Source organism: Stylophora pistillata, chromosome 10 (assembly GCF_964205215.1).
Source record: "Stylophora pistillata chromosome 10, jaStyPist1.2, whole genome shotgun sequence".
Taxonomy (NCBI): domain Eukaryota; kingdom Metazoa; phylum Cnidaria; class Anthozoa; order Scleractinia; family Pocilloporidae; genus Stylophora; species Stylophora pistillata.
This window is the reverse complement of record NC_142528.1, coordinates 25,559,001-25,570,720: the sequence shown is the minus strand read 5'-3', so window position 1 is coordinate 25,570,720 and position 11,720 is coordinate 25,559,001. Positions and strand designations below refer to the sequence as shown.

The 11,720-nt window shown below is 40.3% G+C and overlaps 2 protein-coding genes across 3 annotated transcripts in view; both read left to right on the top strand.

The window, feature by feature from the left end:
- Positions 1 to 314: 314 nt before the first annotated feature.
- On the top strand, positions 315 to 2,317 carry LOC111323006 (uncharacterized). Its single transcript, XM_022926260.2, has 2 exons — positions 315 to 427; positions 581 to 2,317. The coding sequence occupies exon 2, from the start codon at positions 642 to 644 to the stop codon at positions 1,503 to 1,505; it is 864 nt and encodes a 287-aa protein (XP_022781995.1). The 5' UTR covers positions 315 to 427; positions 581 to 641; the 3' UTR covers positions 1,506 to 2,317.
- Positions 2,318 to 11,572: 9,255 nt separating this feature from the next.
- Positions 11,573 to 11,720, top strand: part of LOC111322991 (cholesterol transporter ABCA5-like) — a 28,856-nt gene continuing 28,708 nt past the window's right edge. For both annotated transcript variants that reach the window (XM_088736216.1, XM_022926241.2), the window contains exon 1: positions 11,573 to 11,720. This exon is cut by the window's right edge and continues 4 nt beyond it. The gene's annotated coding sequence lies outside the window, so the exon portion shown is untranslated.

The window sequence follows — 11,720 nt, the reverse complement described above, 5'->3', positions numbered from 1 at the left end:
GATTTTTTCGGTAGATTTAATAGATTTTATTTTATTTATTTCTTTTTTTAAATGTTTTTGTTTCACGCACATGTTTTAACGAGTTTTTATCACTCCTAGATGTAGCGTGGGTAATAAAGTATTGTATTGTATTGTATTGACTTATTGGAGAAGAGAAAAATTTAAAAAATTAGTATCATGTTTCGAGACTCTTCTTTGAGAAAATGAGAAAGAAAGAAGAGAAAGCTTTTATTGCCCTTTTGTGTGGACGAGATCAGTGGCTTTGAACAAAGCACCTTATTTATATGCACAGATAACAAAGCAATCTTTTACGTAAGGTTTGAAACGATTTAACGTAATTAATAAAGCTCTATAAGGTCATTGTATAGTCGGGCTTTGTGAAAAGTGCACGCAAGAAAGAAGTAGAACAAAAAGTGGGCCACTTAAGGTAACAAGTTTGTCCCCTGCAAAGCTTGGCAACGTGTTTTGATAGAAACGACGGACTAGCGCAGCAAACAATATATCGTATAGACCGGAGGAAAGGGTTATATAGGCAATCAATAGGTTTATTTAAACAAAGATTTATTAATTCAACCCTCAGAGTCGAGCAGAATCCAGACGTAAATCCAGACGTTTGCCGGATCGGCTGATCTTGACAAGTTATGGCTAGCGTGCATCGAGAGAGCTTACAAGTGGAGCCCGCAGTGAAGGCTCGAGGAGCAAACCATGATTTGCGTCAGAAAAACAACCGCGCTTCGCACAACTGGCAGAAAGTCAGGCTGGCGCTGGAGATGGAAAGGAAAAATTTTGCGAAAGGAGCTCAAGACGATCGCAATAAACTTTTGAAGCAACGCGAAGTGCTGCGGAACACATCGTTGAATCTATCAAGATCCGACTCGTTTAAGACCGAGGAAGGGGCGTCCGCGCAACTTAACCCACGTCTGTCTTTGAAAGATGTCTACGATGCGTTGTTAAAGTCTTCTAAAAAACAGCCGAACGACAACGGATCCGACGTGAAAAGCGTCAAATCCGAACCAGCGCCAGCTATAGACAGACGCCAATCGACCGTAAGCTTTGAGCAGAAGCGGGTGGGCAGAAAACCAACCAATTTCTCTCTACACGGACTACAGAAAGCAAACAGTAATCTGCAGAGTAAATTACAAGCTGTGGAGAAAGCTCAACAGCGGGCTCTCACTGTTGATGATTCAAATCAAATCGAGCGACCTCAATCTGGACCTCCGCCGAGTCATTTCGACTTGAACGAGGAGGAGCTCAGCTTAGGGCCGACTCTGAAACTTCCACCGACCCGTCTACCACCCATAACGAAGGGGGTCTCTTTTAAACCTCATATTCGGAGTTTTCAAAAGGACGAAGAGTTTAAGAGGCGAACAAGAGGCGGCGAACATTCATTTGATGATATTCGTTACTGCCGATATCTAAGAAAGAGAGGGCGGTCAAGGTCTGATACGACCGAACCAAAGAAATTGCATCAACAGCGCCGATCTGCTGATTCTCTACCTTCGTAAAGACTAGTTAACGACAAGAAATAAGAAATGCGATGGAGAAAAGAACAAGTGGTTTGAAATTGCGTCGATCGAAAGTACTCTTGTTACGACACGAAACTGCTCATTTGCATTCAGGCCTTGCACTTTTTTATGGAACACACGGTACAAGCCATGGAAGTTTTCTTTAATCGACACCAGGTTTTTGGAAGTTCACAACACGAAATAGCAAGGAAGAAACAACAGATAATGTGCCGTCTGGCAAAATAAACAACGGAGACGAACACCAGGACAAAGAAAACAGGAAAAGGCTGTTATGAATATTTGATATGTGGTCTATAGATAATAACTTTGCTTTGCTTTATTAAAAAAAGAGAGCCATTAATTCTAAAAGTTGAATTAGTAACAACCCAATGTAAATTTAAAAACAAAAAGTGAATCTTTAAAAAGAACAAAGTAGAAATAAAATATCTGCAAGCTTTACTTGCTTGCTATTCAAGATTCAGGATTGCAACATAAAAGATAAAGGAATGATAAAGTTAATTTTATACGTTGAATTTTCTCCATACTTCGTGCGATAACTCTAATGCATTTGAAAATCGGCTGTTGAGAAAATTCTACCAATGTGTTATTCAATTCAGGCTTAAATTACTCATCCAAAGAAACGTTTCCTTCAAATGAATGAGGTGTTTTCAAATTTGTAATGACTATTCATAACCTTATCTGTTGCTTTAAATCAAGAGCATAAGGCCAATACAGAGGTCAATACAAAATGTTTGCACCAAAATTCAGAATATCTAAAAAGCTATAATAAAAAATTCTTGATATCTACGGAACAGGGAAACTACAAATATTTGCTTGGATGCGGTAGTAATTGGGGCTTTTTTATTGCGTGTTTTGTCGACAAATTCATGCTTTATTTAAATTTCCACCTTGGCACTTGAGTGTATTTGCATTACAACAGTTTGTCGAAATGACGTTTATTGCGAAGGTCACGATAACATGGTCACGTGATTCAGGATTGTCAAATCTAACGCGGAGTCAAATTTTAAACTAAATCTACTTCAGGTGACATTCATAATAGGGCTAGGTCGAGTTGTTATAGACATTAGTCATATGGCCGCCGATGAAGAAGACGAGGATGGCATTTTTCCCTAAATCCTCTTTTTCGGCTTCCCAACAGTGCAAGCCACACTCCATGCTTTTACCCTTCTTTCACAGAAGTACACAATTAGTGACGTCAAAGGGTTGTTTTGGCCGCGCCAAGATGGCCGCCAATTTTGATCTCAGCCGGTCAACTTCGAATGGTTAAAAATGTACTTTCCGCTATGCGTTGGCCCAAAAAAAGTACACAGCGTTTGCAAATAACGTCCAAACTCTATTATATTGCAAAAATCTCGGATATGAAAATTACGTTTCAGTAGCACTTTAAGTTTACCTGCTTCCGTCACCCAACAGCAGCTTCGTTCCCAGGGCCTTTCTTCCTTTCGCATCCAGGAGCGACAGAGGGGACATAGGCTTTAGCTTGCACTTCGAATTCGGGAATTATTATTTGATCTCGTAATATGTTGTGTCATGAACTTCGATAAGGCCTTTGATGATTTTTAGTCTTAGCAGGTTTTACCAGTTATCGTTAGGAATGTGAGGGAGGGGAGGGTGAGGATTTCTTTAAAGCTACTATTTTAATTGAATAGAATGAAAAATTTCGAGGAGGGGAACATAATCATTAGGGTTTGCGATGTTGCGGTGTTGCGGTGTTGACCCTTTTCTTCGTGCGGTTTTGAGGTGAAGAACAACTTGCATTGCGGTGTTGCGGCTCACGGTGTACGATGTTTGTAATTTCAAACCGACGGTGTTCGGTGAAGTAAACCATTTCCGGTGTTGCAGTTTGTTCTTTAACCTTTTAAAAAACATGATTTTAATAAGCTGTGGTCAACTTTCAAACAAACTAAGCAGTACATCCAAGTTGATTTTGGTTAACATTAGTTGAATGAGCCTAGGCCGTGTTCGTTTGTAGTTTACTGGACCTCTACCACACGCATCATCGGCCAGCCAAAGACCAGCGCGTGGTAAAGATAAGTGAAACCAGACCAGCAGGTAAATCCTGAGACTTTGACTATTTCGCGTTTTCAGTGGGTTGTTAATTCTCCTTGCGGTGAAGCGGTGTCTCCTCTACTTTGTTTATGATATTGCGGTGTTCAGAACCCCCCTATGCCCTAGAGTTTCTCAAAGTCGTTCGCTTGGTTTTCTGTTCTGGTGTGGTAGGATCCGCTCGCTCGGCTCGGCTCGCTCGCGCTTCGCGCTCGCCGTCGCGCTACGCGCTCAAGAGCGCGATTTGTGAGTAAGTCTACCTATGTCCCCCTCTACGAGGATGCTTTTCGGCCAAATGTCATGTGTTCAGATCAGAGGTGGAGAGCAGAGAGGCGTTTTGTCTGCACATGCGCGAGTAGAATTGGTTTGTCGCGTTCTGCGCCATTTGAGTGTTTTCGACGCGTTTCTGCGGGTTTTCAACTGAAGTATCGACACCTTTTTTGTAACATTTTTGAAGATGGATGAAGGAGTATGACAAGTTCACCGACATTTCTAACTCTGTGGATACTCGTAGTGTTTGCTGACTCTTCGGTTGAGGATATTTTAATGATCAAAGTGCGAAGTAAATGCGAAAAAAGCCCGAAAACTTGAAGTTTTAGATTTGATTTACTGAAGATCAAAATGTGCACATGAGACAACAAACCTTGAAGGTTAGTCGGAAAGATTTCCGTATAACCCCACACCAATCGAAAACAAAGCCGTAATCCCAAAGGAAATCTGTTGTTTTGCCTGTGCTTTCTTTTATCCAAGAATTGAATGCATAATCAAGTATGGGGTTTTATTGCACATAACACGAGAATTTTGTTCCATAAAGCTCATTTGTAGAAATCTATGCGCTTTATTTTCACATGTGAAAAAAGCCTATATAGCCGATCAGAATGGCGTACAGCTCTTTCACGTGTCGAAGTATAACCAATCGAATTCCTTGAAAGAATTATACGGGCGCTCGCTTGCTCATGCTCGCAAATTTTTGCAACTGCTCGCATGCTCGTATTCTCAATTTAAAAGCGCTCGCAAAATTTGGACTTTGCTCGAATTGGTTTATTGATATCGTACTTAGATTAAAAAAAAAAAAAAAACTTTTGTAAGTGCAGTTGGAAAGAGTTCCATATCACCCCATACATTAATTATGCATTCATTTCATAAAGACTAAATATAAAGGTTTCTTTGCAACACTCTACGCATAATTAATGTATGGGGTTATATGGAACTCTTGCCGTGCAGTTTTCCGTTCAGCACTAGCTTTATTCCCTTGATGTACACGTACTGCGACATTTTCCATTGCCATTAAATTTGCATTATTAGTGAGTTTTTGTTTCTAATTTGCGTTCAGAAAATTATTTCAATGTAAATTCTCGTGTTATGTGCAATAAACAGCTCACGACATAGAAAGTACTATGTACGGGGTTTTATTCACTCGTTGTTTGTGTCAAAAGCCCTCACTCGCTCGTACCCCGCTTGTTCGGCACGTGAAAGCCGCATAACGAGCCTCACGCCGTTAGCAACCAAAAAAAGTCTAGGTATCCAGCAGAGAATCCGTACTTTTAGTCCGCATTCTCTGCTGGATACCAGTGGCTTGCTTGGGTAAAATTTTTGATCGTATTTCGCTCCTAATCTGATAGAGGCGTCAACTTTTACACAATCATGTCATCATCCTATGGCGTGAAAAGGTAATTAAAGAAGCCGTATCCGAAAAAAGTGTACATGGCCGGCGCTTAAAAATAGTGACAAGACAAAGCGCTCGCCCGGAGTGTGTTGCGGCAGTTACAGTCACGTCGAAGAAACATTTCTTAGTCAATGCTTGCGGATTTAGTTAACTTCATTAATACTGACATAGGCTGCGACGCTTATTTACTACGACATTTAACTGGCGGCCTGAGTGTTTTGTTTTCTAATCAATTTTACCAGATTTTTGTTTTCGGATCGGAAACAAAGTAAATTCCAGAACCGACGACTTTTTTTCCGCTGTGTTCGGAATCTTTGACAGCTGACGCTTGGTGCTGTAATTTTTGAGCATCCGGTTACCAGTTATTGGGAATAAACTCGGCGTATTACAACCTATAATTTCTTTTGCTGTTTAACGCAGAGTCCACAATACATGGCGGCTTTTTCTCACTGATATTTTATGTCGCATTTATAGTTTACACACTGTTCCAGTTTTTTTAAACGATATTCATGCAGTACACATAAGATTCTTTGTCACTGGCCTTCATATGACCTATATTGGTGCCGGAATCCTCTAGATAGTTGCGAGAGATAATGATTACAGACATTATAGGTACGATGTGATTAACGCACTGGTGTTGAAAATCTCTTTGCGCTACCTCCTCCGCAACGATGATTAAAATCGTGAATAAACAGAGACCGGGGGTAATAATAATTGTTTTCAAATCAAGATAGATGTTGAACAAGCTGACAAAGCTTTTAAACAGACAAAGACCAACTTTCGTTTAATGACACGTTACGAACAAGTTTAAACTCCCTTGAACTTTAACAGGGTTCGTACTGTCTTGCAAGTCTGTTAATTTCAGGGCAAGTCCCCCAATGAATTTAACCAATCCTTAGAAAGTCCTTGAATTTTTATATTCTAAAAGCTTCTTGAGAGGGGTGGGACGTTGACTTTTTCCGAAAAACCAACTTTAAATACTGAGTCAAGCGCTGTGCGCTAGAGTGGTTTGGAAATTAACATAGAGCGCGGTAGATCCAGTAATGCGTTATTGACCAAGCAGGAAAACTCAAACCTGAGCCAAGCGATAAGAGCCAAGCGAGAGCTTGCCTGCAGGTTACACAAAGACAAAATGGCTGCAACGCTGGCCACCGCAGAAAACGAAAAATAAGCAAGGGTTAATAGCCAATCAGCCCACAGAATTCGCTGCATCTTGCACCGCTTGCGAAGCCAGCCATATAAAAAGGAAAGATAATACATCGGCGTAATATAACTCTTAAAGCAAGAATCTCTCCCAACATATTCATCTAAGGTAGTAAAAGTTTAAAATGTTATGAAAGCTGAAAAAGAAAGGGTTCCGGTGTCGCGCTTATTCAGAGTTACAAGTTTGAATGGCCAAGGGGTGGGTACTTATTCAAGGAAATACGGTATATCGATCACTTGAGGCTGTGCGCGTTACTTCGTGTTGTTTCATACTTTATATTATCTCATATTACCCAGTTTGTCAGGAAATCAATCGTCGTCGTGTGTTTACATCAGAGTTTCACGATCTAGCTTCGCAAAGAAATGTACCAGCAGTGTTTTGCCTTGTGTTATTTATTGAGTTTTTTGGCAGCATTTTTTGTTTTGATGTTCTCTTCCCGTCGCGGTTTGCAGGGCGACTTTTAACAGTAAATGAAGCTGTTTTCCAAATCTTTGTCTCAAACGACTATTTATTCCTGTCGCTCTGCTGTAGATATAGGTGAAGAGCTCAAATAACAGAAAAGTTTGCGTCACAAGAATTTCTTCACATTATATATGCCAGAAAACCTCAGGCATTACTCTGAATGCCAGAACTTCAGCCTGGGTGAACCAGAAAGGATAGACAATACTTCCCTATATTAACCATCAATGAAAAGCTAAGTAAGTCAAATATCTCAGAGGCGCTCAGGCATTAAACTGAATGCCAAGACTTCAGCCTGGGTGAACCAGTAAGGCCGATAGACAACACTTCCCTAGATTAACTTGTGAATGTCAAAGAAAATAAGAATGTTAGGTATCCCAGAAGCATTAAGGGATTACTGTGAATAGCAGAACTTCCATTCAGCCTGGGTGAACCAGAAAAGATAAACAACACTTCCCCGTATTGACCATGAATGAAAAACTTAAAGTATGTTGTATATCCCAGAAGCGCTCAGGCATTACACTGAATGCCAGGACTTCAGCCTGGGTGAACCAGAAAGGATAGACAATACTTCCCTATATTAACCATCAATGAAAAGCTAAGTAAGTCAAATATCTCAGAGGCGCTCAGGCATTAAACTGAATGCCAGGACTTCAGCCTGGGTGAACCAGTAAGGCCAAGAGACAACACTTCCCTTGATTAACCTGTGAATGTCAAAGAAAATAAGAATGTTAGGTATCCCAGAAGCACTAAGGGATTACTGTGAATAGCAGAACTTCCATTCAGCCTGGGTGAACCAGAAAAGATAAACAACACTTCCCCGTATTGACCATGAATGAAAAAACTTAAAGTATGTTGTATATCCCAGAAGCGCTCAGGCATTACACTGAATGCCAGGACTTCAGCCTGGGTGAACCAGAAAGGATACACAACACTTAATTCCCTATATTGACCATGAATGAAAAGCTAAGTATGTTATATATCCCAGAAGCGCTCAGGCATTACACTGAATGCCAGGACTTCAATATGGGTGGACCAGAAAGGATAGACAACACTTCCCTATATTGACAATGAATGAAAACCTAAGTATGTTATATATCCCAGAAGCGCTCAGGCATTACTCTGAATGCCAGGACTTCAGCCTGGGTGAACCAGAAAGGATAGACAACACTTCCCTATATTGACCATGAATAAAAAGCTCAGTATGTTGTATATCCCAGAAGTGCTCAGGCATTACACTGAATGCCAGGACTTCAGCCTGGGTGAACCAGAAAGGATAGACAACACTTCCCTATATTGACCATGAATGAAAAGCTATGTGAAACTTTGTTATATATCCCAGAAGTGCTCAGGCATTACAGTCAATGCCAGGACTTCAGCCTGGGTGAACCAGAAAGGATAGACAACACTTCCCTATATTGACCATGAATGAAAAGCTATGTAAGTATATATCCCAGAAGCGCTCAGGCATTACACTGAATGCCAGGACTTCAGCCTGGGTGGACCAGAAAGGATACACAACACATCCCTATATTGACCATGAATGAAAAGCTATGTATGTTGTATATCCCAGAAGCACTCAGGCATTACACTGAATGCCAGGACTTCAGCCTGGGTGGACCAGAAAGGATAGACAACACTTCCCTATATTGACAATGAATGAAAACCTAAGTATGTTATATATCCCAGAAGCGCTCAGGCATTACTCTGAATGCCAGGACTTCAGCCTGGGTGAACCAGAAAGGATAGACAACACTTCCCTATATTGACCATGAATAAAAAGCTCAGTATGTTGTATATCCCAGAAGTGCTCAGGCATTACACTGAATGCCAGGACTTCAGCCTGGGTGAACCAGAAAGGATAGACAACACTTCCCTATATTGACCATGAATGAAAAGCTATGTGAAACTTGTTATATATCCCAGAAGTGCTCAGGCATTACAGTCAATGCCAGGACTTCAGCCTGGGTGAACCAGAAAGGATAGACAACACTTCCCTATATTGACCACGAATGAAAAGCGATGTAAGTTATATATCCCAGAAGTGCTCAGGCATTACACTGAATGCCAGGACTTCAGCCTGGGTGGACCAGAAAGGATACACAACACTTCCCTATATTGACCATGAATGAAAAGCTATGTATGTTGTATATCCCAGAAGCACTCAGGCATTAAACTGAATGCCAGGACTTCAGCCTGGGTGGACCAGAAAGGATAGACAACACTTCCCTATATTGACCATGAATGAAAAGCTATGTAAGTTATATATCCCAGAAGCGCTCAGGCATTACACTGAATGCCAGGACTTCAGCCTGGGTGGACCAGAAAGGATACACAACACTTCCTTATATTGACCATGAATGAAAAGCTAAGTATGTTGTATATACCAGAAGCACTCAGGCATTTTTCTGAATGCCAGGACTTCAGCCTGGGTAAACCAGAAAGGATAGACAACACTTCCCTATATCGATCATGAATAAAAAGTTCAGTATGTTATATATCCCAGAGGTGCTCAGGCATTACTCTGAATGCCAGAACTTCAGCCTGGGGGAACCAGAAAAGATAGACAACACTTCCCTATATTGACAATGAATGAAAAGCTAAGTATGTTGTATATCCCAGAAGCGCTCAGGCATTACACTGAATGCCAGGACTTCAGCCTGGGTGAACCAGAAAGGATAGACAACACTTCCCTATATTGACCATGAATGAAAAGCTAAGTATGTTGTATATCCCAAGAGCGCTCAGGCATTACACTGAATGCCAGGACTTCACCCTGGGTCAACCAGAAAGGATAGACAACACTTCCCTATATTGACCATGAATGAAAAGCTAAGTATGTTATATATCCCAGAAGTGCTCAGGCATTACACTGAATGCCAGGACTTCAGCCTGGGTGAACCAGAAAGGATAGACAACACTTCCCTATATTGACCATGAATGAAAAGCTATGTATGTTATATATCCCAGGCATTACACTGAATGCGAGGACTTCAGCCTGGGTGAACCAGAAAGGATAGACAACACTTCCCAATATTGACCATGAATGAAAAGCTAAGTATGTTATAAATCCCAAAAGTGGGATTTATAACATACTTAGCTTTTTTTTTTCTTGGTACAGAATGGATGGTTGTGACATTTACCATGGCAGGCTGTTATTCAAGAGTCTGTCATTATTACCAGAAGCTTACTACTGGTTTAAAGTAACAGTCTTTTGTTCTCTGCACACGACTTGCCTCAGACTAATATGCTATATGGGAGTTGTGTCTACTTTATTTGTAACTGTAAAATGAATGAATGTGAGGAGTGATCAGTCGTATTCCTTAAGAGTGTTTAAGCTTCCAGGATGAGAGCTAATAAATTTCTTGAGTGATTTATGCATGATTCGTTTGCTCTAAAAATGTCACAGCCCAACCCCATAGCAAATGTTTATAAATTTCATTTAATAGCAGCCACATTGGTGCCGATTACAACTTACTATGCAGTAATGAAGTCTCCTTTTGAGTTCAGTCTCATTTCTCTAAAATCTAGTACAGTAGGTGTAAATCATCCATTTTCATAAAGAGGTCAACAAAACTCTGGCAACATAATTTTTATTGGGAAAATAATTGGTTCATTTAACTAGTATGATTACAAGTGGTAGCTCAAATTGTTATTTGATTTTATTCGTATTTAGGTAACAGGCTGGTCTTTTTCTGTACACAGCTCTCCAGTTATGGTGCAATTCAAAATAAAGCGATCAGATTTTGGTAAAATTTTTCATGTCATGAACCATATGTGATGATATTTTCGAGACTGATGATTGAAAAGAACTTTCTTCTCTTTGATGAAATCCATAATTATTCCTCCATTTCCCCAAGTTATGACGACCATATCTCTTGCGCAAACGTTATCTTACCTTTGTGTTTCAGTAATCGGTCCCGCCAATTGGGATTCGTGAAAAAAAATTTTCAACCAGCACAAACTTCTGTGAACTTTTGCTTTTTTGCTGAAATTGCAAATACATTTCAATGGAACTGAAGCTCAAACAACGCTCAAAGGAAAGTAAGTACTACAAATGTACTCGATTTGTTGAGATAGCAGTGACACGATTAAATTAGTAAGTGATCGCATGGGGCCGAGTGAAATTGCCCTCGTCGCTGCGCGACTCGGGAAATTTCTGCAACTTCCGAAAACGCAAGTGATATTAATCCTTAATTTTACGAGGAACCATGTGATTACTTGTTTATAAAATAAGGGGCAAAATGTTTTCTTATTGATCTCGCGCAAAACGGGACGCCCTTGTTACAAAACAAACAGAAATTTCTTTGCCTTGGCAGCCGTTGCTAAGCGATTTTCAGCCAATCATTTTCAAGTAATTTTACAAACATTAAGAAAAAAAAAATGCACTCTGTCTTGACCAATCACAATTCAGTTTTCCTGCCCCTTCTATGATAAGTTTCCATTACGTCAGTGCTCTTTGTTATGGAGAGCGTGGTGTTACATATCAATCACTTTCCTTGAACGCCTAGTCATGCTGACTATGTGCTGACTCATAGAACCCTTAGTCAGCATATTTTAGTCATGATGCAATTGTAATGTAATGTTACTAAAAATAGTAGTGTTACAAATCCCTAGAACTTTCTAGAACTTTCTAGAACATTTTGTGAAAGATATATAAGGAGTCGCGATCTTTAAAGTTAGTCCATTTTTAGTGAGTTAGCGCTGTTACGAAGAGCCCAGAGGAGCTAGTGTTGTTACGGGAATCGTCAGCCGTGTGAAAGGCTACGTTGGAGAAAGTTTAAGTGGACGTCGACGAGTTATAAGGATCATTGAAGGG

What these genes read in the sequence shown, in the direction of transcription:
- LOC111323006 (XM_022926260.2), top strand. Translation starts at nt 642, where the DNA reads ATGGCTAGCGTGCATCGAGAGAGCTTACAAGTGGAGCCCGCAGTGAAG.